This window comes from Clarias gariepinus, chromosome 11, assembly GCF_024256425.1.
Source record: "Clarias gariepinus isolate MV-2021 ecotype Netherlands chromosome 11, CGAR_prim_01v2, whole genome shotgun sequence".
Lineage (NCBI taxonomy): Eukaryota > Metazoa > Chordata > Actinopteri > Siluriformes > Clariidae > Clarias > Clarias gariepinus.
The window spans coordinates 29,956,930-29,984,516 of NC_071110.1; the positions used below are offsets into that span (position 1 = coordinate 29,956,930).

At 40.0% G+C, this 27,587-nt stretch overlaps 1 protein-coding gene across 1 annotated transcript; it reads left to right on the top strand.

The window, feature by feature from the left end:
- Positions 1 to 115: 115 nt before the first annotated feature.
- LOC128533402 (interleukin-1 receptor accessory protein) lies at positions 116 to 27,587 on the top strand. Its single transcript, XM_053507662.1, has 11 exons — positions 116 to 203; positions 3,250 to 3,335; positions 13,575 to 13,851; positions 14,065 to 14,239; positions 15,515 to 15,695; positions 16,897 to 16,965; positions 17,323 to 17,455; positions 20,767 to 20,915; positions 25,028 to 25,171; positions 25,332 to 25,475; positions 25,575 to 27,587. The coding sequence occupies exons 1-11, from the start codon at positions 187 to 189 to the stop codon at positions 26,057 to 26,059; spliced, it is 1,860 nt and encodes a 619-aa protein (XP_053363637.1). The 5' UTR covers positions 116 to 186; the 3' UTR covers positions 26,060 to 27,587.

The following is a 27,587-nucleotide window of genomic DNA, read 5'->3' on the forward strand; positions in this document are numbered from 1 at the left end:
TGACGTGAGTGTTTCCGTGTTTGCGGTGCATTGTGGGAATTGCAGTCTGGCGGTGCGCGGGGTTTTCCCGTGGGCGGAGCCTGACATTACGTTACATACTACATTTCCGTTCACGCTCGATCCGAACAGTCAGGCAGAGCCACTCAGGAAGCGCGTGCTACGGAACCGAAACGCGCGAGCCCGTGAATGAAGAGTGCTGTCCGGTAAGACTCGCGGGTTTTAAACTCCAGCACGCGCCGTGTCTCGTGCCGGCGCGCGCGCCTGTTTAATTAACCAGCTCCTTTACCCCCCCCCCCCCCCCCATCCCCATCTGTATAATTATTTTCTTTATTATTAACAGTTATTACTATAACGTCGCGTGCTGTTTGTTGTATATAATGGTGCTAAGTTTGATCATCTAACTGTCAAATAATTAAGACTTAATTAATGCAAATGATGAATGCTGATTATTATTATTATTATTATTATTATTATTGTTATTATTTATGAACACAACTATGTTATAGGGAACAACATCTGCAGGATGAAGAGAGAGAGATTTATTCCTGAGCTTTGGCAATACAAATGTAAATATTTGATGTCTGAGGTTGGAGACAGATACTGTACTTTCATCAGAGAGAGAGAGACAGAGAGAGAGAGAGAGATAGACAGAGAGAGAGAGAGAGAGACAGATTGCCCAACCTGCCATTTCCGTTGTCAAGTGTTAACATGCGTGTGTAAGGGTGTGTGTGTGTGTGTGCGCGCGTGTGAATATATATTTTTATACGGTTTATCAGTACATTTTGCAATGTTAATTTATATTTCATTAAAAGACAAGTTGTTATTTTAAACCAAAAAGTGTACTTTTTGCCATGCTGTGTGAAGGAATTTATAATTTTTTTTTTAAGGAGTCTCCACTGTCAAAATCAGTCATGGACCTTTTTTCCAGTCTAGCACCCATAATGTGGACGTTTAGAAGAAATAGCCAAGCATAAATCGATCTTTCTTTCAGCTGCTCCTGCCGAGGGGTCGCCACATCGGACCACCCGATCCGCATGCCACCTGGCACCGGATGCAACCCTCTCATTTTTATAACCAGGTTTGGGACTGGGTGATATGGGCCGTGGCAACCCACCGACGGCACGGCTCGAACCCGGATCCTCACATTCCGCCTGAGCCACCACGTCCAAACCAAACACAAATCGATAAACCATTGATTCTAGCCCTTTAATTGGGTCTTTGCTGACTATATAGAAGATTGAATCTCATCCCTGATCACGTCTCATGAACTCATGACCTCATCAGCAGCCGAGTTGGGATTAGTTTTCAGTTTAGTCGGGCCAAACTGGAGAGTGGTGTAGTGGTTAGCACAGTGGTCAGGCACTACAGACGAATTAATTAATTAATTAATTAGGCCAATTAGCCTAACCTGCATGTCTTTCGACTGTAGGAGGAAACCAGAGGAAACCCACCAAGCACGGAGAGAACATGCAAACTACATGCACAGATACCCGAGGTGGGAATCGAATCCAGAACCTGGAGGCGCGAGGCGACAGTGCTAAGCACTAAGCCACGTGGCGCCAGTTAGTGGAATAGCCAAACATAAATCATTAAATAATTCATACTGGGCATCTAATTGGGTCTTTGCTGATTCAGTAGAAGATTGAATCTTATCGCTGATCAAGGGTCTTGGTTCGATTCCCACCTCGTGGTCTGTGTGCATGGAGTTTGCCTGCTCTTCCCAGGCTTGGTGAGTGTCCACAGTCCAAAGACATGCAGATTAGGTTAATTAATGTTCCCAAATTGCTTGTAGTGTGCCAATGTTGACCAGAGGTCATACAACGGTTGCAAAAATTGGTAAGAAATACTATGGGAATCACCATCCTCCTCCACGGTCCCTAGTTGGACTACAGATGGAGGGATAGAAACTGGAGTTCTCCGTTTTTTAGGACGTTCAAACCGGAAGCTGGAAAGAGAACGCCTGTTTTTTAAAATTTTTTTTATTTGAGAATTTTCCAAAATGTAACTGTAAAAAATTAAAAGTAAAAAAACTGCAATATACCATTTATAAAAAGGAATAAATTGTCACTTGGAGACAGCATCGACTTTCACGTCTTGTCGCATCACAATGTCCTAAATGTATCATACTTTATATGGCATTTACATATACCATATATATTCTCTAGACTATTTCTCTTGAATAATAATAATAATAATAATAATAAAACCTGACAACAGTAAGACAACAATAATGTTTCCATGGTAACCAATGGATTTACAAATGCAACAACCCTGTCAATTTATTATAATTAATACGTAAAGCGTTCGTAGTGTAACAAAAGAAAATCATGAATGGATTCTCTGTTTCTTAAATACGGCTTGTAATGAGTGTTGTATATGTTTAGTGTGTGTGTGTGTGTGTGTGTGTGTGGTTAGTGCACACTGTGTAATTGCCTCTCAAATCGAGCAGCATATTGATCAGGGACAGAATTTGATTAATCTGTGTGTGTGTGTGTGTGTATGTATGCGTGTGTGTGTATGTATGCGTGTGTGTGTATGTATGCGTGTGTGTGCACCACAAACAAGTGGCATTTAAGTGCTTCCAGCCTGACTCGGATCTATTAAGTGTCCTTGTAGTTTCTGCGTAACTGGCATTCCCGACTTCCCGTATTGCTTTTCAATCAAATTAAAGCACGCGCCATTATGAAGGATTGCATGCGAGCGTGTGCGTGTGTGTGTGTGTGTGTGTGTGTGAGCGCACACTTCACTTCCTCCTTTCATCTCTGCTCACTCTCTTCATCCTCATCATTATTTCCTTCACCTTCACTCCTCGTATCATTTTCTTACTTCCTCATTTCCACCATCATCATTTTCTTTATCACTTCCTCTTTTGCTACATCCTTAACTCGCTGACCACTGCCATGTGAGCTGTTATATGTGTGTGTGTGTGTGTGTGTGTGTATGGATAATTTAACAGGAGAGACAGGAACTCTCTCTTTCTCTCTCTCGGTCTCTCTCGTTCTATGTGTGTGTGTGTGTGTGTGTGTGTGTGTGTGTGAATGATGGATGCTGTTGAGGCGACACAGGGGACCCATCGCTCTCTTCTTCTCATTGGATCCTCCATTACTGTCTGGCAAGCACACACACACATATACACACACACATATAGAATAAGAGAGAGAGAGAGAGAGATCCTGTCTCTCTTATTAAATCATCCATACCTCAATGAACCCTGTCCATCTAATGCCCCCCCCCCCTTTCTCTCTATAGGATGTCCCTCTCAGCTCTCCTCTTCCTTGGCGTGATATGGGTGATCCACGCCACCCAGTCACAAGCCCCGCCCACTATCCAATCAGGTAAGAGCTTTGATAAGTTAATCATAAACGTGTCTCCGTCCCGCTTCCGTCTTTAAGTCAGAAACCTTTAAGCATTAAACGAAGCACACTCTCTGTTCACTACAACGCCCAAATACTGCAAGTAATCACCATTATCCTACTCTGGACGCGTCCCAAGATACACTTCCTAATCACTACAGGGAGTAAATAAATGCCCTTATTGTTCCACCACACACACACACACACACACACACACGTGTCCAAAACCTTACTTCCCTATAGTTACAATAGTTAAATAAATACCGTCGTTATTCCATGTTGGTCGCGTCCCAAACCACATTTTTCTAATCACTAAAAATTCTTTAAAATATAATAAACACCATCATTATCGCACTATCGAACGTGTCCCCAACCGCATGTCGAATTCACTACTAATACAAAACCACTCTGTGCCTGTCCCAAACCACACTTTCAGTTCGCCACAAAAAGCTGAATAAATCTCATCACTGTTTCATTCTGGACGCGTCCCAAACGACGATTTATCCCGCAGGACAAATATTAAATAATCACTAGGAGTGTAACGAGGCACTCAAATCACAATTAGATTTTAATCGATTTATGATAATGAAGAAAGGTTTTGACTCGAAAAAGCTTTTTTTTTAAAAAAAAATGTCGGACAACAAAAACATATCGGATGTATTTACAGTGATGGTCATAATTATTTGGACAGCGTCAGTGATCTGAAATTTCTGATGGACAACAGAAACCTAACGAGCGGCCAAATCAACCCTTGGGTCCATTCTTTTAAAAAGGGAAAAAAAAGAAAGACATTGGATAGCTCAGCAACACCAAAAAGACCTGTAAGACAACGAAAGAGGATCCTCGCAGAAGAACAAAGCCCTTCATGGCACCTGGACAGGACAGGAGTACTCTGAAGGAGTTATGGGTATCATTGTCAAGGTCTACATGAAGAGACACCCTCATGAATGTAAATACGGAGGACCCACAGGAAACACTAAAGAATTAGAAGAGCTAATTTGATACGAGATAAACTTGTATCAAATCAGAAGAGAAGAAAGGGAAGGGCTCAAAGTGTACCACATGGTGTTTAAACATGGTGGAGGCAGTGTCACGGCATAAACCTGTACGGCGGCCAGTGGAACTATCTCACTGCTGTTGATTTGCTGATAGAAGTAGCAGGATGAATCCTGAACTGTATAGAGCTCCAGTTTCTGCTCGGATTGAGTTAAATGCTGCAAAACCGATTAAGCAGCACTTCACGGTACAGATGGATAACGACCCAAAGTGTACCATAAAAGCACCCCAAGGCAAAGAAATGACCTCAACCCAACTTTTCATTTACTGAAGACGACAAAACCGAAGGTGGCTGCAGTAAAGCAAAGGCAAAGCATGCTCAAATAAGGAAACTCAGCATGTAGTGATGTCCAAGGTGTCCAGACTTTAAGAAACCTCAGTTGTTATGAAATACTTGTACGTTTATGATTGTGCTAGTCTGTCCAATTACTTTTGAGCCGGTGGAAATGGAAAAAGAAGGGCAATAAATGCTGAATGGATAACGTTAAAGTCTGCATTTTAGTTTCTTCGTGATTAGTTCCAAATCGATTTTGTTAGTGCACAGAGCCAAAAACAAAAGCAAAAAATATTATTAATAAAATAAAATACTTCTGGACCTGGCTGTATTTAAATATCAATATGCAAAGTCTCTGGCGCAGGGGAAAATGATGGAAATGGTGAAACATAAAGAGCTACACCCGAGGCATCACTATACCAGAGCAAAGAGCTCCAAAGCATTGTGATAAAATTATTATTTTTTTGCATTGTGATATGGTGTGCCACGATAAAACAATATCAGATGAGAGGGGATGCTGTTGTGATGGATATCAGAGTGACTGTGATGCGGTTGTAAGCATGAGGGTGGATATCAAGCACTACAGCACGACTTTGAGACTTTATTATTTAACCTGTAATTTTGCTTCACCAACGCGTATCCTTCTGCGACTGGTGTAACTAACTAGCCGCGACTGGTAAAATACAGGTGTTAAAAGTAGTAAATTCTTACGGAACTGTGTAGCCAAAAGGTAAGGATAATACACTATGGAGATTGTGAACAGTCCTGTAAAGCTCGTAAGGTTCTCTATTCTCGTATTTTTACTTATTTTGCTTTAAAATACTGGCTCCGTTAACTTCTGGGCTCCAGGATTGAATCCTAGATAGCGTTAAATGGAAAGCTAGTGCGCTACAGTATGTAGGGGTACAATCCCTTGTTAGTAGTAGTAGTGCCCTCGATCAGGGGTTAGAGAGGGATTTGGGATACATCATTGGTTTAGTTTTGTAGATGGCGATTCAGCGCATTTAAGATGACGTAACGTTATCAAGCGTAATTTCTTGCTGATAGTGCTACAGTGACTGGGTTTGATGGTGGGTACCTACTTTTACCCAGGCTGCGACCGACCGTTAACGATTGTTAGAACATCGCATTGCTGTTACCATTTATTATCACCATTCGTGGATTGCTCAGTCAGAACTTCGATTCCCAATCAATGCCCAAACCCCAGCCACTGGATGCAGTGCCGGTCCGAAGCCCGGGTAAATTGAGAGGGTCTCGTCAGGAAGGGCATCCGGTGTAAAAACCTGTGCCAAATTGTTGTGCGGATCAGCTGCTCCGCTGTGGCGACCCCTTTGACAGGAGAAGCCAAAGAAACTAACAACATCCTGCTGAAATACCATAATTAGATCATTCTGGTGGTGTCTCAAACCACACTTCCTATACCATACAACGACTTCTTAACTACCATCATTATTCAACTGTGGATGGAGGAAAACATTGATATTCTGAACGCTTCCGTCTTGTTTTGCTTGTTAGTGCGTCTTTATGCTCAGGGTCTTGGGTAAAGATTTTTTTCTTCTTGTTTGTGTTCATTTTAGATTGGTAGATTAATAGTTTATTAGGTTTTGGTTTTTGTTCTATCTTAGCAAGACACGTAGATTTAATAAATCGTGTTAAAGTAGAACAAAAGCTTTTTTTTATTTTTATTTTTTAAATATGTACGTTGAACCTTAATGCACTTTGCATTGTGCCACGATGGTGTAACTGCAGCATGTGTCTTACACACATGATGTGATCTTGCTCATGGGGTAATTATCATTGTGAAATCAGGAACGTATAGGAACAAAATGAAAGAAACTGCTGTGGTGTGCCACTGCTAAACCTATGAGAAATAATGTGAACGTTTGATGACGCGGCAGCCGAAAGGGTGGTGCCTTAAAGTAGCTTATGGGACTTCAGTATCCCAATAGTCCATAGTTAGGTTCAGTATAAGCATTTCTTTAGCCTATCTCTTTGGCCATGTGGCTGCAAAAAGCGTGGTTTTATTTCAGCAGTTTGAGGAGACCACACCCGGGGTAGGACGTGACCTTGATCATTTCCTGAGCTCACCAACGCAGTCTGAAATCATAGCAACAGTTTTACTTTTTCTGAAAACTCTAAAAGTTCAGGTTATCTGCTCACATTTAAATGACATTTTGCTGTTATGGGTGTCAATGGCTGAAATGGCAACATCCTTTAGAGGATGGAGTGTTAAGCAGAACCTACCAACCATCTTGGCATGACGTAAGACTCCTGCTAGGAAGGAAGTATTTTTCTTGTGGTTAGTTCAACTTAACGTTCCACTCTCAGTAGGATGTTGTGGTCTTGGATGAAGCTGTTGCTGTAGCTGGTTGCGATGCTCTCCTTTAAATGTGGCTATATACCTTGAACTTCTGAAGGTTGCCTTGATGTCTTGTATATGCAAAACCAAGGGAGGCCTTCTTTGACGTACGTACTGAAGTATTTAAAGTTGGACACTCATTCTTCCCTGAGGTCCATAACTATGACTCATACTGTCAAGCTGCTCCCACAACATCTCAGTAGGGTTCAGATCCGGAGACTGTACCAACACGTCCATTACAGTCAGAATTCCGGCTAACTTTAATTGTTCGTGAGAAGAAATTTGCAGGTGATCCCAAACTTTTGAGTGGTTGTGTATGTAAATTGAAATTTATTTTTAAAAGATATATTTGTGCATGGACTACCACACAGAAGAACTGCAATATGTAACTGAATCTTTTCCCCCCCACCACCATCTCATTTCAAATCACTTTTGTAAGTCTCTGGATAAGAGTGTCTGCCAAATGCCTAAATGTAAATGGGTAGCTCAAGCTACTCATTGCTACACTGATCTGAAACCATTAGCTTACATTGCAGAACAGAGCTGAATGTTAAATAACTTTCCTGCAAAATAGTACCTGTCACTTGATAACTGTACATCCATCCATCATCTCCGCAGCTTGTGTTGTGTAAGTTATTGGAGAGCCTGAAGCTGGTCCCTGGGAACCTAGGGCACTAAGCAGGGTACAGCCTGGATCTGATACCAACCCATCATGAAGGCATTGTGCATTGTGGGAAGTACCTGGGGAAAGCCACCGAGTACCAGGAGAACATGGAAACTCTGTGCAAGCAGAACAGAGGCGAGATTCGAACTCACAACACAACACGGGCTAGCTAATAAATGTATGATTTGTCCACAATCTGATATACGGTATGAATACCTAAACAAAAGTTTTACAAATTGTGTAGCGTTAAGACTCTCCACAAGGCCGCCAGGAATGTAGCCCATGAGCTGTTCCTTGTGCCACGGAAGGAATTGGGCAGTGTTGACTCTTGCGGTTTAATAAAATTAGGCGTTTTGCTAACAGCTGTCAAATCAATGTGGAAAAAAATCGGTCGGCCTCATCTTTCTAAAGTGCTTTAATATTTCCAACGGCAATTCTTTTAAGAGAACAATTGGCCAATGCTGCAAAATAAATGAATAAAGACTACTGGCATAAACAGAGACGTAAACAACAAGCCAAAGCATTTCTACAAGTATGAGTGAATTACTGGGTTCTGACAATAGGGTTGTATTGTAGAGAGTGATAAAGAATGGAAAAGCAAAGCAGATACGGAACATGCACTTTGGCTATTGGTTGGCCAGTTATAAGACTGGGAAGTGGGTAAACCTCCACCCCTCACCCTCTTAGGCGCTGAAGCATGGATATTTCGTGGTCTAAACGAAAGATGACACAGTTGAATCTGTTTGGGAAATGCTTGAAAAACGAAAAAAAAAAAGGCAAACACTAAAAAAGATTGGAATCGACTCTGGCAGCCGAGTAGTCGAGTAAGGTGCAAAAAGCTGCAGAGTGCCTCCTCGTCTTAAAGGTCCCGTCTTTAAAAAGTTTTCAAAGGATTCAAAGTGTGTGGTGTTACTGCTTCGTCCTTGTAAAAAAAATCAGATGATTCATTTTATTTCCCGTTTTTCACTTACGTAACAGAGCTAACAACAAGCTGGGGGAGGGGTCTCTTCTTATGTGAGGTCACAGTAGGGGAAGAAGTCTAATTATCCATACAAACATGGAAAAAGGACATTTTTTTTAATGCTTTTTCACACACACCATCTGAATATCTAAAACTTAATAAAAAGTTAGCTTTGCACAACATGTGCCCTTTAAATAGGGTTGATCTCAGAAACAAATAATTCACACCTAGGAAAATTTATCATGAACATTTCCAGCATGCTTTGGAAGGCTCCTGTTAGAATTTCCCCACTGTGGGACGAATAAAGTTATATCTTATCTTGTCTTATCTCAGACAGAGCAACACGACCGGCTGTACCACTGCATTATGTTTAAGTGCATTAACTTCACTGCATTCACTTTAGGGCTCCAACTAACCTCCACCATCTCAATTAGTCGATTACTTAAGCGTTTAACCCCATGGTATCTCGGTAATAAATAATAAGCATAACTTCTATCGTTAATCTTTTAACCTTTAATTCAATCTCAACTAATGAAAATATTCCAACATGAACAAAAGTGCCAAGAATTAATAAGCGAGTCATGCAGCCATGTGGGACATGCCTGGAACCTCTGTGACCTGCTTTAACGTCTATTCAGCTTGTGCTTTTATCGCTTGTTTTAACATAAAATCTAAGAATTAAGGAACCACTTCAAACTTTTGACCTACTGATACTCATCACAAAAGATTTACGCAGTGTAGGCAGAATTATAAAGGGTGTTGTTTCCTATATTCCGCTATAAATTGCTATATATATATTTCGTTTAGTGTGCTCAGTATGATTTTATTCAATGGTTGGCATAGAATGTAAATCAGAAACATCTTTATTTCATTAATCGCAAAAGGTAGTTTATAATTGATGCCGGAAGGCAGCTTTGCCGTACCAGATGTTCACTTCGGCTCTAGGGAGCGTTCTGTCGAAAGACAGCAGATGAGAGCGCATGGGCTACTGTCAGGCACTGATACCGCTCGACAGTCAGGCTTAAAAAGTCGGCAGGGCACAATCATAATCAGCTTAATGGATGCATCATTCCAGCTAAATTCATTTAGCAAAATAAAACTGGTGTAAAAGTAACTAATTACATGATTAAAAAACATTATCATAAAGATTATGGTGATTAAATTGTCTTAGTAAGTGGATGAATATCCCTTATTTTATCAAAATCACTCATCTGGAACTGTTGCCTTGCGATGGATTGGATGGATTGGATTGGTGTCCTAAGTCTCCTATGATAGGCTCCAGAAACCGCCCCCACCCCGACCCTGTATCCAAACAGGATAAGCTGTATAAAAAAAATGAATGAACGAAAATGTTGCCCGATTGATTGATTAATAGAATTAGAATTGTACGGTTTTAAATTACGAGGATGAGGACCAACCACATGCAATACAAGTGTAATAATAAACTAGATACAGAACACAATTGTGCGATTTAATCGATTATTCAATTTAGGCAATCTTTTGTCGATCGACTTTAACAAACTATTTGTTGGTCTGTTTCCGATTTACATTTGTTGTTCAAATATATACTACTGTCTGTGCAGACATGCCCCACCAGCCATGTTTTTAACATTCAGAGTTTTGCTTCATGTTGTTTTGAGTTCATGGGCGTTCGGTGCATTACTGCCACCTACTGGATTGGAGTGTGGAGCAGGAAAAATAAATAACGTATGAGACAATCAAGATTCACTACATTTTATTGCATAAAACCTGTAGGTTATGTAGCTGCATAAGACAAATCAGGCAATAAACTTAGAAAACGTTCCCAAACCAAGTGGAATTGAATCTGCAGTTTAACTATGATACACAGGACTAGTAAACAATACATGTTTTCACATTACTTACATACAAATTCAAGCAGACTTAAGAACATTACATCTATATAAATTATTAATTGATAAATGTAGTAATTCAAGAAAAGTTTATTAACTGAATTATTAACTTTCACCACAAAAGGCGCACTTGCTAGATTTTTTTTATTGTTTTTTTTAAATTAGTGTGTAGTGCCTTACTCTTGTATTTTTTTAATTCCTTAATGTAATTTTTTATGTTGTTTTGAAATAACTAATGTTTGGAAATCAGAAACTACAGCGACATACAAATTTAATCCAGTCCAGAGGCGTTCTTAAGGTGGAATTTTGTATTACAAAATGTGTTTTTCCATAGGAAATCATGTAAATGCAGATAATCCGTTCCAGCCACCTAAAATATTACTAATGTTACCAGTTTCAAACACTATAATTATATTTTTACATTTAAAAACAATCAAAACATTTAGAAAAAAAATCTGAAATAAATAAACATTAAACCACACTTAACCTTAATTTATGATTCTTCTTGGCAGCGGCTGCTTTAAAAAAACAAAGAAGTGGTTCCATTTTTTTCGTCTTACTGTCTTTGCTAACATTTTTGAGACCCATGGTGCTGTCTTCACTAAATCTTACAAGTCGAATGGCTTTCCACTGACGCGTACAAGTTTTGATCGGCTACTGGATGTACTCACAACTGGAAGTACACGTGACCGGCTCGGTCGCTCGTATGCTGAAAATGCTTTTGACTAAAAAAAATTTGCTCGTATGCCAAGTTCCACTGTAACACAATTATAAAAATCCATAGAAAAGTTTGTGTTTTAAAAAAAACAGGGTGTCTAAGACTGAACCTAAATGAAGCGAATGTGTCAAAGCAAGGTGTTCGATTTTAGCTAAAAAATGTGTGAGACGGTTTATAAGGGAACACAGTCTGATTTCAATGTCACTTAAACTGAACAAAATGGAGATTATATAGTAAGAATACACGATTTGACACTTTTTTTAAATAAACAATGTAGAAAAGGCAAGACTGTAAACTGTCAGGCTCCCTAAAGAGTGCACTATGTAGTGAACAGACTGGGGTTTATGATATACTGTGGGCCTACGGCACTGCAGTGTGGGTCTTCTGAAACACAGATAATGTGTGTGTGTGTGTGTTAGTGTGTGTGTGTGTGGGTGTGGGAGCGGAGATACTGCACGTGCGTCGTATATTCTGTCCTGACGCAGAAGTGTAAATCAGTTATATTATGTGAGCGATGTTCGCATGCAGACTTTATTAAGAAAAATATATAAGTGTGTGTGTGTGTGTGTGTGTGTTTATGCAGATGTGTGGGAAAATCGTATACAGACATTTTTAATGCATAATTGTAAATATAGTCATTCCAACAGCTGAGTGTGTGTGTGTGTGTGTGTGTGTGTGTGTGTGTGTGTGTGTGTGTGTGTGTGTGTGAGTGCATTAAGTTTCTTTGCGTGTGCATTTGTGTGAATTTATACAGCTATAATTGATTTTGGACTTTGTAATGTTTTACAGTACGTCCTATATTTTATAGCTTTAAAATTTATTTGAAGTGTGTGTGTGTGTGTGTGTGTGTGTGTAAATAAATACATGTCCAGGATAGAGAGGAGAGTGTGATATTGATTTGGCTACTGCTCATTCTGCACATTTTGCTTCTGGTGGTGTGTGTGTGTGTGTGTGTGTGTGTGTGTGTGTGTGTGTGCGCATGTTCATGTGTGTGTGTGTGTGTGTACAGAATATGTATGTTTGTTTTTTGTGCAGTGTATGCCAAAAGTATTGGAACAGATGTTGGGCGTCAAGATCAAAAGCTTAACATGAGATTATTAAAAAATTACTACTTTGTTTTAAGGACGTTGACGTTTAAATAAAATAATCAAAAATATTGGAACACACGACCGGCAGGTGTTTCTTGTCGCCCAGATGTCCTGTGACCTATTAAATTAATATTTTAAACAGTTAATGTCTGTAAGCGTCGACTCTTGGTTTGATATTCTGGGTTTTACTTATAAAAAAATGCACTTTCCGTTACAAAGAATAAACCAACCCGAGGAGTAAATTAGCACAAATTTTTGCTGGCTTGTTTACAAACCCGGGATTTTTTTGTTGTTGCAGATTTCCATAAAAAAACATATCTGTATAAAAAATAAAAAAAAAAACCTGTTTAGTTTGTTCATTGGTCATAACTCGCTCTTTCAGTCATATCTTTCCGTTTATTACATTGAAGGATCAGCAATCTGAAAATTTTCAAATTCAAATTTTATTTGTCACATACACAAATAAAATTTGAATTTGAATTAAAAAATTTATTTTTCTGTCTGTTCAGCATCACACAAAACTGGCTGGACAGAATTTACTAAAACCTTCGCAGTACTTGGATCTCTGCCTGAAGTTTAACCTGCACCATAAGTGAAATCTAAATGTTGAGTAAAAGCGATGTTATAAACAGTTATGTGTCGGATTTTATAATCTACCTTAAAATTAGCTACTAATGCGCTACTGTCTCAACGTAAACAAACACCTGCACCAATAGATATTAATTATTAAAGGTAAACTGAATATTTTTACTGGGATTAGTTCATATTTTCACTTTGGCTGAAATAACAGCGCTGAAGTGGTATAAGTGAACTTTAACACGCTTGAGTGGTTTTAAGACAAAACTTCATCTTTATCTGATCTACTTTTTATTAAATTTCTCATCAGTGATTCACTCTCCGATTACCGAACAGGGAGTGTACAGTACTTGTCTGATGATGAAGAAGTACAGCTTAGTGTAAACAAAGGCGTAAGATACTCAACTCTTACAGAATGTTCAAGAGTTCAACTCTTTAATGGAGCACTAACGCTAGTCATATCATAACGTAAGGGAGAAAAACCTGTTAATGCTAAAATCATCTCAGAATTGCATCGTTCGTGTTTTAGCGTGCCTCGCACATTTGTGCATGGGAAAATATTTTCCGGGACTGTTTGTTAGCATTCTTTTCTGATGAGGATTACTCTGTAATAGTAAATGTCCTGATTGTCTCGTGTGTGTGTGTGTTTTTCAGAGCCACAATGCGTGAACTGGGGTGTGTATGAAAGCGGAGCGGTGAGGGTGTATGAGGGTGAAGTGGGAAGGATACGCTGTCCGCTCTTCTCACACCCGAAGCTGTATAACTACGCAGACACTCAGAGCACAGGACACACACTGCTCTGGTACCGAAACACAGAAGGGCAGGAGGAGCCGGTCGACCTGAGCTTGCCAACGTTCATCAAACAAGGAAATGCACTGTGGATCCAGCCGGCCAGCATGCAGGACAGAGGAGAGTACATATGCATTCTCAGGTACACGGGCAAATGTCTAACTTGATATAGAACTTCTGTCACAGGACGGTACGCCTACCGTAAACACCCTGGACAGACTAACTACTACAGTAACACAGCCACCGTAAACAACACAAATAAAAAGGCTTATGTTGCTTGTCCTAAAGAATTATGAAAGAAACTTAAGTGAAATGTTCCAGTGGGCGAAAATGTAAATAGTCAATGTGTGCGCAGGAACATATCATCATGTGTGAAAATCGGCGTTCAACTGGACGTGGTTCCCCGTGAGGGTGACTGCCACAACACGGTGCACCGCAACATCTCAGTCCCACTGCTGACCAACTACACACTTCGCTGTCCAGATGTGCAGCACCTGCCGAACAAGACGTACAGTCTCGCCTGGTTCCACGTGAGTTTGTGTTGAATTCACGGACCTCCGTGACTTGTGTTTTAAGGATGCATGTTTTATAGAATTAAGTGAAAAATGTCAAATTGGCAGCACGGTGGCCAAGTGGTTAGGACTGTGTCCTCGACCCAGGAGGTGTCATTTTTTTTTCTTCCGATTTTGTTCAATTCCCACCTTGGGGTGTGTGTGCGGTTTCCTCCCACATATCCCACCATCCCGTCCAAAGACATGCAGATTAGGCTTAACTGGCGTCCCCAAATTGCTCGTAGTGTGTCTGAGCGTGTGTGTATGTATGTGTATCCTACTGTACGATGGATTGGCACCCCTTACAAGGGTGTACCCCACCTAGGGTCAGAGGTCACCTGGTATAGGCTCCAGGGTTCCCGTGATTCTGTACAAGAGGTATAGAAGATGAGTGAATGCACCTCGAACCAGAAGTTCAGTGGAAGTTTTGCTTAGTTGCTGTATAGACTTTATACTCAGTTCTTTAGAACGCTACTGTAGATCAGGACTCCATTGAAGTTCAGGGTCAAAATGCAAGTTTTATATGAATTAGTAAAAATGTAATAGAATCTTGTAGCAGAAATTTAAGAGTGTTATTGCAAGTATGGGCCACAGACAAGAGGAGAGGTCTTACGACAAAAAAAGGGTTTTATTTAATAAAAAAAAGAGAAGATTACGCGGAATTAGGGTAGAAAAAGTAAAAGGTAGTGTAAAAAAAAAACAGGAATGTGCATGTGTGTGTAAGAAGCAACGACCAGTGGGGACGATGACTGCCAAGTGACGGCAGTGGCAGATAGATGGAATAGAGGCAGCTCTCGCAGGTTTCTTAGCAGCATGTTCGCAGAAAAACCCAGAAGGCCACTCGCAGCGACAGCAGGCGGGAGTTAAACGTGACCAAGCCAGCGTGACTATCACAGGACAAAAAAAATACAGAATTCAGGACGTCAAAGCTGACTTGTGGCAGTTCCCGACTGGGGGCCTTGACGTCGAGGTGGCCGGGGCAGCTAACGCCATCCTTTGGTTTCTGACCTGCTGGACTCAAAATCGTCTCTTGTTCCACACTCACCTCTTTGCTCCCATTTATTAAACGAAGAGAGAAAGTCTGTCATTAAACACCAGCTGTGTCATGTTTAGCGTCCCTGCCACCTCACATTCCAGCCGCAGTGCCAGAACTGTACTGAGAGAGGAGCGAAAAATGTTAGGGTGGTCACTAGAGGATCTGTGACTATATATATATATATATATATATATAAATGTGTTTGTGTGTGTTTGTAGAACTGTGAGAAGAAGTCATTCGATGTGAGATTCCAGGATGATTTCAGGACTGCGCGTGGTAACGAGCTGATTATCTACCAGATGTTCGTTTATTTTGCTGGGACATACACCTGCGTCGTGACCTACCAGAGCAACAGACAAACATTCAACTACACACATACCGTCATCCTCAGAGCCGTGTGTATGACTCAACACACACATTTACACACACACACACACACACACACACACACATTCTGGTAATTAATAAGCTAATACATTAATACCAGTACAGTGGAACCTTGGATTACGAGCATAATTTGTTCAGGAAGCGATTTTAAAACACTCGTAAACCAAATCGAATTTTCCCATAAGAAATAATGGAAACTAAAATTATTCATTTCACAGCCCAAAAAAATAAATACATAAAAATAATTAATATAAAGTAAAAAAAAAAAAAAATCAACTTGCACTTTACCTTAAAAAAAAGTACAAATAAATCTAGACAAGTAAGTGTTTTTGTTCATGCGTGCAGGCGCTGCATGCGTGTGTGTGTTTGTGTATGTGTGTAAAGCTAACGTAAGAGGAGAGGAGAAATTAGACGCCCCCCCCCCAAACTCTTCTTATCTTACACAGTAAACCTTCCTTCTCTCTTATTTGAGTTTCACACACACACACGCATACAGCGTGTGTGTGTGTGTGTGTCAAAATGGATTTTTAACCTCTAATGACACTTTCTTTTGCTTTACACGCGTGCACACGTGTGTTTATAATAAACAGTACACACACGCTGTACACGCACGCATACAAACACCAATTAAAATATGATTTACACCCACACACGTGGTCACAGTGTTATGGTAAACAGTACACACGTGCACGGATGTTGATTATACCAGTAATAGACGTGCACTAAGACCCAGCAGAGGAGACAATTACCCACAATTCCACAGCGCAAGAGAGAAAAAAATGTTGGCTCAGTTGTGATCATGTGATGCTCTGCGCCAAAACAAAAAGCGCATGCGTGATACATGAAACCGGGTGCTCGTAAACCAAGACAATGCTCGTTTTTCCATGTCAAAAATTATTAAAAGTCTTACCGTGTTACTCGCAATCTGAGGTTTCACTGTACTTCAATCATTGATCTGTCTTTTAAAGTCTGTCTTTTAAAATTCTGTGTGTTGTTTGATTAGTTTTTTATTTGACACTGTGCTGCCCTGAGACATCCTAGATATAGTAACTCATTAAGTAACATTAAGTGTTGACGCATAATGCTAGTATCTTAAAACACAAACAAATAACTAATATATGCAATTCTGGTCCAACTACTTATGTGTCTCCTTTTTTTTCTGTATGTGTGTGTGTGTGTGTGTGTGTGTGTGTGTGTGTTTGTGTAAGAACAGGCAACACTTGGCCCAAAAATCCGATGATACTGAATCCATTTAGTGATGAGCTTTACTCTGTCAGTGTGGGTGAGTTTCAATCATGGTTCCTCCACGTAGGCAGACTTGACTCGAATAGCGTTAACAATGTGATAAATAAGTCTGTAGTTTATTTACGACGGCTCACGCTTTGGTATAGATAACAATTCAAGTTAAATTTGGAGGCGTTGGGGGCGGGGTTATGACGTATCTTTCCAAGGCCATGATGGGTCGCTCTCGACCACATTCCCGAGACGTTCGTCCCCGTGCTCCCTATTAGCGACACCATTAGAACCACATACTTTTCAATATGAAAAGGCTGTTAATGTATGTAAGCTAGCAAAAGCGCTGTGATACCATTCATAGGGGTAATTTGCTCAGCGGTCGGTTTTTATGGTAACCCTACAGGTAAGACTGCGGTGTTTCCGTGCCGCGTGTTCCTGCCGTTCCTTAATGACGATGAGCCGCAGGTGTGGTGGAGCGTCAACAACAAGACACTGGAGGATCTGTCAGAGCCCCGATACACCTCGCCTGCCCCTAAGTACAAACATACTCACACCCTCATACACGCATATTAAATAAATAAATAATGTTATATATATATATATATATATATATATATATATATATATATATATATATATATATATACAATGCCGTGAAAAAGCCTGCCTCCCCTCCCTGAATCTTTTGGGGGGGGGGTCTATTGAAATAATCACAATGGGGTCACATTTAAAAATAATATATAGATCGTTAAACTTATTTTAATATTACACAAAGATAACCTGAGTAAATACAACAGTACAAAATACAAATACATAAGGGTAAAAAGCTGTTTAGTGCAAACCTACCCGGCCCTATGTAAAAACGTAATACCGCCACCTAGGGCTGAAACGATTCATTTGTTTGGTGTGACACAGCGCGCTTCCGGATGCAAGCCGCCAGTAAACACCGACGAAGAAGAAGCGCTTACGCTTTCACCCACAAAGCGGAAAGAGATGCAAACAGTTAGCTGTGTATTAATTTGATGGAGCGTTGTGTTGCGGGCTGCAAAATGGAAATTGACAGAAACTGTCAGTAAAGGCTTATGTTATGTCTGAGCTGTAGATTTTGAAACTTTTAGTACTGAAAGTTAAGTTGCACAACATAGTGTTTTTGTATAATTATTTATTTTATTAATTACTTAGTCATTTAAAATAAATTAAAATTTTTTAAAAAACGCTATAAATTCAGAATGTATGGCACTGTAATGCACTTAATTCATCTCAGTCAACGTTAAAGGGGTCATACGGTCCTACATGCACTTTTTCAAGCTGTTTGGACTGAACTGTGTGTTAGGAGAGTGCATACACAACCACTCTACAATGATAAAGAGCCGCCCAGTGATTTATTAAAATAAGGTGCCCCTTCTGAAATCTGGCCAATCTTAAATGCCTGTCGATCTGACGCCACGCCGACAGAGGACGCTCCTACACTAGTTGATTGACACTGGTGTTTTAGCAAAGACCCGCCCAGAGTGAGAAGAAAGTTGTCGGCCATTGTTTTTCGCCGCTGGAGCAAAATGTCGCCTAAGCGAGTGTGGTGTACAGTTGTTGGGTGTAATAGTGAACACAGCAGTCGTCATTCACTACCGACATCTGAGCCACTGAGGACGCAGTGGCTGAATTTAGTTTTTAAAGCTAACGTCCCCGCCGATTTACCTAAATGCATTCATGTTTGCGATGATCATTTTTCCCCAGACTGCTTTATAAACGCGGGTCAATATAAAGCAGGTTTTACTAGGAAGCAGCTCCTAAAAAATGGATCTGTACTAACGCTTCGTGTTCCTGCTTCATCTTCACCAGGCTCGGTGAGTGTGATTTATTTTACTATGACTCTTTCCAGATCGCCTTTTCTAATAATCACGATGAATGCGGAGTGTAAGTTAACTTTCACTCTCATAGAACATGGTTATGGCTTCTTCTCTATGTACATCCGTCTCTATATAATCCCTAATCGCCCGTTTATAATAAACAATGCATTGAGGTGATTGTCTAGACTGTGTACGTAGTCGGAAAATTATATTATGCTTACCTTTGTAACGTTAGATGGTTTATAACGATGTCTGTCGAAGATTAAGAAGTTATGTAAACACATCAGTAAACACATCACGTTCGTATCTCTCTCGGTAAGCTTCTCCGCTTTTTTTTGCCGTTGCTCGCGGCAGCGTAACAGCCTTCAGTAACAGCCATGCAGTGATGAGAAAGACAAACGAGTCGATGCATGTCCATTCTTTTAATTTCTGCGTTGTCAGGCGATATTACAAACTTCCGCGTAGGTTCCGTACTTAAATCAAACCAAAAACTACTTAAGAAAACAGGCTCAGGCTCTATATTCCAGCTTATCTCACATTTCGCGTTTTCGCACTTTGGACTGCATTAAAGTCTAAAGCATTGCCCGCACTGGACTACACGCCCGTGGCTATACCCCACGTGTGTTGTGACCCCCCCGCCCAGAACTGGGAGGCGGGCTCAGCAGAGATCATAAGCATTTAAAGGAGCATGTACTGAAACAGGTTGCTGAGAACAGAGCTAATATGATCTAAAAAGGCAACACGGTCTGAAGGAGTGAACATGGATCAGTCTGGAAAGGGTTACCGAGCAATTTCTAAGGTAAACCACTAATAGAGAAAACTTGGAACTGTGGTGAACCTCCTCAGGAGTGGCCTGCCTACAAAAATTACCCCAAGAGCACAACGACGACTCATCCAGGAGCTCATAAAATAACCTAGAACCACATCTAAAGAACTGCAGGCCTCACTCGTCTTAGTTAAGGTCAGTGTCCATAATTCAACACTAAGACAGAGTGTAAAAAAGGAGAGTTCCAAGGTGAAAGTCACTGCTGACCAAAAATAATACAAGGCCAAAAAATTCTCATATTTGCCAAAAAACATCTTGATTATCACCGAGATTTTTTGGGCAAATATTCTTTTGTGCATGAGACAAAAGTTGGTACTTTTTGGAAGGTGTGTGTCCCATTTTATCTAGAAAAAAAAATAATACCGGTTTCATAAAGAGAAAATCATACCAACAGTCAAACATGGTGGTGGTAGTGTGATGGTCTGGGGCTTTGCAGCTTCAGGACCTGGACGACTTTCCATAGTTGATGGAACCATGAGCTCTGTGTTCCACCAGAAAATCCCGCAGGGGAATGTCCGGCCATCAGTTTGTGACCTCAAGCTCAAGCACACTTTGGTTATCCAGCAGGACGATGAGCCCAAACACACCAGCAAGTCCACCACTGTTTGGCCTAGTCAGAGTCCGGACTTAAATCCGATTAAGATCCTTAAACAGGCCGTTCATGCTCGGAAACCCTCCATTGTGGCTGAATTAAAACAATTCTGCATAGAAGAGTGAACTAGAATCCCTCCACAGCGATGTGAAAAACTTATTGTCAGTTATCAACAAACGCCTGATTGCAGGTATTACTGCCATAAGTGGCACAACCAGTTATTAGGTTTGGGGGGCAATTACTTGTTCACATCGAGCCAGGCAGGTTTGGACATCTTTTATTTATCTTAATGAATGAAATCACCTTTTAAAAAACTGCATTTTCTATTTACATTATATTAAGTTATATTTGTGTGATATTAACATTAGTTTGATGATCTCAAAGTGTGCCAAATATGCCAAAAAAAAAATCAGGAAAGGGGCAAATACTTTTTCACAGCACTCTAAATACACACACGCAGACAGCTGAACATACAGCACATGGTGCAAAGTTTAAACTTCTTAAATAATATTTGTTTTTTTTTATCCTGTGTGTGTGTGTGTGTGTGTGTGTGTGTGTGTGTGTGTGTGTGTGTGTGCGCAGAGTACTACTAGATGATTTTGGTGACCGAGATGTAGAGAGAGTGTTGATTGTGTCACCATTTAAAGATGAGGATCTGCACAAAGAGTTTCGCTGCTCTGTTCAGAACGGCAAAGAATTCAACAGCAGGGCCGCCACACTGAAGGAGGAGGGTAAACACACACACACACACACACACACACACACACGGATCTCATAATGGTCCCTCAAAAACCTCATTTTCCACTAATCTTTTGGCCGCGTCTCAATTGGTCGATGTAGCCCAGCTCAGCAAATTACATCACAGGAGCATGGAATTTAGTTCTTGCTCTTTCCCTGCTAAATGAGTTAGTCATGTCTCAGTTTTATCAATTTAAGAATTAAGCGTTTCCCATAGGGTTGTAGAAACCAAGTTAAGATCAAGACCAAGTCTAGACCCGTGCGAGTCCCACACAGCATGATGTGTTTGTTAGAATGTGCAGCATGCAAACCACAGGCAGTCCTCAAACGGATCTGAAAGACCCCTCACAACATTTTAAAAGTAATTGCGTAAGGTGAAGATGAATTAAAAATATTAAAACTGTATCTAAGATCATATGTAAAATCTGTGTACTGAATTAGAACGTTCCAAAGGCGAAATATTGTATTGTAAGACACGTTTTCAAGTAGGAAATAATGTAAATGCTATTAATCTGTTCCACTCAGTATTATTACCAATACAGTGAAACCTCGGATTGTGAGTAACACGGTTGCGAGTGTTCTGCAAGACAAGCAAAGATTTTTAATAAATTTTGACTGGGAAAACGAACAAGTCTTGGTTTACGAGTACCGAGTATAATCTATCACGCATGCGCTTCTTGTTTTGATGCACAGCGTCACGTGATCACAACTGAGCCAACGTTTTTTTTTTCTTTATTGCGCTGCGGAATTGTGTGTAATCGTCTCCCCTGCTGGGTCTTAGTGCGCGTCTCTTACTGGTATAATCAACATCCGTGCACACGTGTACTGTTTATTATAACACTGTGACCCCGTGTGTGCGTGTAAAACATATATTATTTTGTGTTTGTAAGCGTGTGTGCTGTTTATTATAACACACATGTGTCTACAGCGCGCATGTTAAGTAAAAGAAAGTCTTGTTAGAGACACACACACTGCTCCACACAGAAACACTGCTTTGTTGCAATTCTTTTCAAAGGTAAAGTGCAGGTTAATTAGTTTTTATTTTTACTTTACAGCAGTGATTCCGTTAGTATGCGCTCACGCACGAGTTGTAAGCAGTGTTCCTTGCCAATTTTTTCGATAAAACAAGTCTTTCCGTTAATGTGTGTGTGAAACTAAAATAAGGTTTTCTTATGGTAAAATTTGCTTTGATTTACGAGTGTTTTGAAATACAAACCGGCTTCTGGAGCGAATTGTGCTCGTAATCTAAGGTTCCACTGGATTACCTATTTCTAACACGATAATCATATTTTGCATATAAAAACAATCAAAACATTTAGAAAACACATGTAAATAAAGTAAAATATGAAATAAATAGACATTAAATCTCATTTAACCTTAATTTATGATTCCTCTTTGCACCGACTGCTTTAAAAATTAAACTGAAAGTATCTCCCTTTTCTTCTTGTTACCTGTCCTTGATAACATTTTTGGGACACATGGTACTATGTCTTCACTAAATCTTGCACAAAATGCAAAAACAAACACTAAAAAATACATAAACGGATCCTGGACATCCACTGTACATGCAACTTCGTCCGGTTCGGTTCGGCTCGGCTTGTTTGTATGCTAAGTTACGGTATAGGAATATGATTCACGGTACGACCTGGCAACACCACTAAAGAGCTGAGAAGTGTTCAAGTCAAACCGGGACTTGTGATGGTATTTTTGGTAAATGAAGGTGTAAAGATTGCAATTGACATTTACAGAAGACTAAGAACAGAAGAAACTCTTAATCATAGTAGAAAATTTGAATAGTGCAAACGTTTTGAGTAATGACGTTCCTGGCTGAGGTGGCTCAGAGCCCGCTGCAGTCTTACCTGTTAACATTCAGCGAGTGGAATACCTGATCCTTGAACTTACGGAGGAGACGCATCTGTGTGTGGGAACTGTACACACAATCATTCACCAACACCACTTGCACATAACAGGAACTCGGCTGGAAGTTGCCACACCCACCATACACCCACCCGACCTCGCTCTGAGCCATTTACACATGTTTTGGGCCATTAACGGAGTTCCTGGGAGGCCAGGGTGTCAGACGTGAAGCAGACAGTCAATCATGGCTCCACTGTACTGAGAAAACATTCTACCTTGATGGTATTCAAGCACTAGTGAAACACTGGGATAAGTGCATTAGTTTAACACACATTTACAGCTGTGTGAGACATCAATCAAGCAGATGTAAAAGGAGGGAGAAATATTGGAACAGTCATGATAGTGCTAAACAATTAAAATAAATCAACATTCACATAAATTGTGTTACTGTTTACAGTCACGTTAAAATATTTGCATTGAGTTTAATCATGTAACTTTCTTTATTACTAAAAACACTCTAGGTTGATATACCTGATTAAGAGAGAATCTTACACACGTGTGCATGTGTGAGAGAGAAACAGATGCACAATCATACATCCAACACAATCCCACTGTATCATTTTTTCCTTTTCTTTTGTATCAGTAAAATTCTTCTTTGACTTTACTTTCTCTATTTGTTATTATTATTATTATTATTATCTTTGCTTTCAATGTTTTTAAGTAGTTATCATTACTAGTTACTAGTTTGTCTCTATATTTTTCACTGCACAGTTAAATGTGTGTATATTTGTGTTTTTTTACCTGTTCTCTCTCTCTCTCTCTCTCTCTCTCTCTCGCCCTCAGGTCCAGTGGCTAATTCACTGTTATTGAAACTTTTCTGGAGTAAATTGTATAATAACCCGATGAGATAATTCGTTATTAATCCAGTGGGAAATTGCAGTTCTTGATTTTATTTTTTGATTTTTCTCTTTTTTCTGCATGGCTCAAATATCATCGCTGCCCTCATACAGCTTTTCACTCATACTTTGTTCCACAGCTCCTGCATGACTTTAGCAAATCACATAACCTTCTGTGTATTCTCTCTTAATCAGGTTTAGTAGTCTCGGAGTGTTCCTATGAATATAACTAGTGATACATTGGTTCGTTCGTGATTAAACTTAATGCATTGCAATTTTCTCTGTCTTGTGTGTAAATAATTTTATTGTGCTTGGGGCTTGGAGGGGTTATGAGGGGGGGGGGGGGGGGGGGGGGTGATTGAGGAATAGTCCCCTGTTGCCCTGTGTGGTGCTGCTAGAGAACATGTAGGTGGTTTGGCTGGTGGATAAGGTAGGGCCTATTTCATCATTTTTTGGGGGTGAATATTTCAAATGTCACTCGCATCTGTTGTTTCACTTTAACACTGCAACGCTAAGATATGCAGATAGTGATATGGAAATAGACAGAAGATCCAGATAGTGTTAGACAAATAGCTGCGTGCTAGCACAGAACCAATGCCCTTATTTTCTGATTCTCTAAACTTTTCTGAAAAGTTGCCAGCTAAAAAGGGTATATTTGTGCAGAATCTAAAGTCCTGGTTTAACTTGAACGGTCCTCATACTTAAGAAATGATAATAAAACAATTTATCATCTTTAAACATTTTAAATAAAAAAAAAATTAATCAAGTTATTGGTCGCATTTTAAACAGTAAATTCAACACACAATGTTAAAAAATAATCAGATGGTGCTTCAGAGATTTATTCTTATGCTTGTTGTTGTGGTTTTGACAATATTGAAATAAAATCCTGACCTCACTTTGTTCGACACCGAGATAAACTCGAGTAAAAATAAAAAAAAGTCCGATTTAAGAATAAACACCATATATAGTTCAAATAAAATTATGTTTAGAAAAATATCTAATGTAAGGTTTGACTTATGTGCTGTGAGCGTGATCAGCTTACGTAGTAGTGATACAGTCCAGTTAAGTTTAAAATAAATTATAAACTATAGTATTTAAGTAACTTGAATAAAAAAAATATACTCAAAAGGATACAGATCAACTCAGCATCAAGGTTCTGCTACAGTATATTTCCAAAGTGGGAAGTTTCCTGATTTCTTCAGGTCCCCGTATACCAGGTCCTAAACTTCTGTTGTATTAACACATATACAGTAACTGCACTTTTTAAAATTATTATTATAGCTAATGTGTGCTGTGTATATTAACACGCCACTATAAAAAAAAAAACTGTGTGTGTTTGTGTCTTTGTGTAGTTTACATTCCCTCAGTAGAGCTCGGCTGTGGTCTGGGCGTCACTCTGGTCCTCGCTTTGTTGCTCTTCGTTTTGTATCGTGTGTTCTGGCTTGAGGTGCATCTTCTCTACCGCTCGTGGTTCGGCACAGATGAGAGAGACACAGGTAACGCACAGACACATAACACACACAAACAGTTAAGGACCTCACCTGGACCTGTTGTCGAGCTTTCATTGTGGATGTGTTCCCAACCATGTGCTGTGTTCACTTCGTAGCTTACCGTGTAAGATTTTGTGTTTGTTTGCGCGTGTGTGTGTGTGTATAGATAATAAGGAGTATGATGTGTACATTTCGTATGCACGCAACACTGAGGAGGAGGAGTTTGTCATGGAAACGCTGAGGCGTGTGCTGGAGACGGAATTTGGATACACAGTCTGTATCTTTGACCGAGACAGTCTGCCAGGCGGAAGTGAGTATACAAACCCGTACACACTGCAAACCTGGAAGTAAGAAAGTGTGTTTAATGATTGACACCTTAACAAAAATGTTTGCGTGTGTATGTGTGTAGCTGTGACAGAAGAGACACTGCAATTCGTCAGTCGTAGTCGGCGCTTGCTGGTCATACTGAGTGCATGCAGTGCGTTTCGGGATGCCCAGGCTCTCCTGGAGGTTCGGGCCGGTGTATCCGCCATGCTGCGGGGGGGGAACGTGAAACTGGTGCTGGTCCAGTTTCCGACTCGCATGACACGTGACAAGAGTCGCAAACAGGACACGCACAAGTGCGTCAAAGAGCTGCGCCGTGCACGCATCGCTCTAGCGCTTGTCCAGTGGGAGGGAGACAAGTCGACCTCGCTCACGTCTTGCTTCTGGAAGAAACTGCGCCTGCAGCTTCCCGTCCGCACACCGCCACACACGACAAAGCCTACCCACGATACATCACGTCATGATTGTACACAGAAATCAGAGGACATGTTGCTCATGATGGAGTCGTTACACACCCCTAAGAAAAACTCGCTCAACAGTACACCCACTCAACATACGAAACATAAATGACTTATTACTGGTCATGAGTGAGTGTGTGTATAAAATCCCATCACTCAGGGCAAGAAAATGAACCTGCAGGGGTAATTGCTTTTTTGCACAAAAAAAAAAAAAAAGTGTAAATTTATAGTCTACGAGTTTTATAAAGTTGTTATTTTGTTAAGTGTAATGACTGTTTTTATTGACAACAATGCAAAAAAATACAGTATGAGTCTGGCCTGTATTTGTTAATTATGTATTTAACTAATAAAAATGAAAAGAAAAACTCACTAATTCTGATATAGCTAGCTAGTGATACAGCGAGAAACCCGGGGTTTCTTTTTACAGGGTAAAAGATTTCCCCGCGTCTCTTTCTACCTAATTAAACACAGCCGTCACATTAGCGCTAGCTTTGTCATTTAATGATGACGCGGTTTCCGTATCATGTTTCATATCTTTACAGAACGAGGACATTGTGGATAGATAAAGCAGTTAGTTTAGTTTCCCTGACAGCGTCTGTTTACTAACATTAAATGCCTGTTTTATTAGCTAGCTAGCTAAAGACAGCTGAATGACCTTAAATGTCTGTCAGATTAGCCTTATTTACAGTAGAACTCTACATTACTGGTTTTCTATTTCAACGCTGGTTTTCTACAAAACTATTAAAATGACTCACCTGAAAACTCTAGCAGGGTTCTTCACGGATGTCGTGGAGATACCTTTTTTCCTGTGACGGCTACTGCTTCTGGCAGGAAAACAATAAAGAAAAGAAGTATGAAAAAAACAGCCCATTAAAAAAGCTTTATAAAAGACAGTATTAAGTATATTTTTACTTGGTAGTGTTGCACTAAGGAGGTGTCACTGGAGTACAGCGGTACCTCGGCATAAGAACTTCCCGCTTTAAGGATTTTTGCCTTTAACTAAAATTTTGAAATGTGAAGCATTTTCGACATACGAGTGACTGAACTGAACACCGGCTAATTTGCGCGGCTAATATTTTTGTTTTTTTTTTTGTTTTTTTTTGTTTTTTTACATTTTGTGCAAGATTTAGTGAAGACATAGCACCATGTGTCCCAAAAATGTTATCAAGGACGGTGGCAAGAAGAAAAAGGAGACACTTTCAGTTTAGTTTTTAAAGCAGCCGGTGCTAAGAGGAATCATAAGTTAAGGTTAAATGAGATTTAATGTCTATTTATTTAATATTTTACTTTATTTACGTCTTTTCTAAATGTTTTGATTGTTTTTATCACAACATATGAATATAGTGACGGAAATCGGTAATATTGGTAATACTTTGTATCTTTAGTGGTGCTTGCGATAGGAAGCACTACTATTGTTATCTCGCAGGCTTATTATAATTTAAAAAAAATGTTTCTTCTTAATCTTATTCCGTACAAAAATTTGGCGCGTAACTGGTCCCGCAGCGTTTGTCGGGTGCTATGACTTTTCTCAGCAGTGGGCCGTAAGTTAGCCCCGCACGGGGCAGTTAACCGCCCCCAAAAATCCCATAGACTTTACATTGATGCCAACATCAGCTATGTCTATGATGCCACGGCAAGCA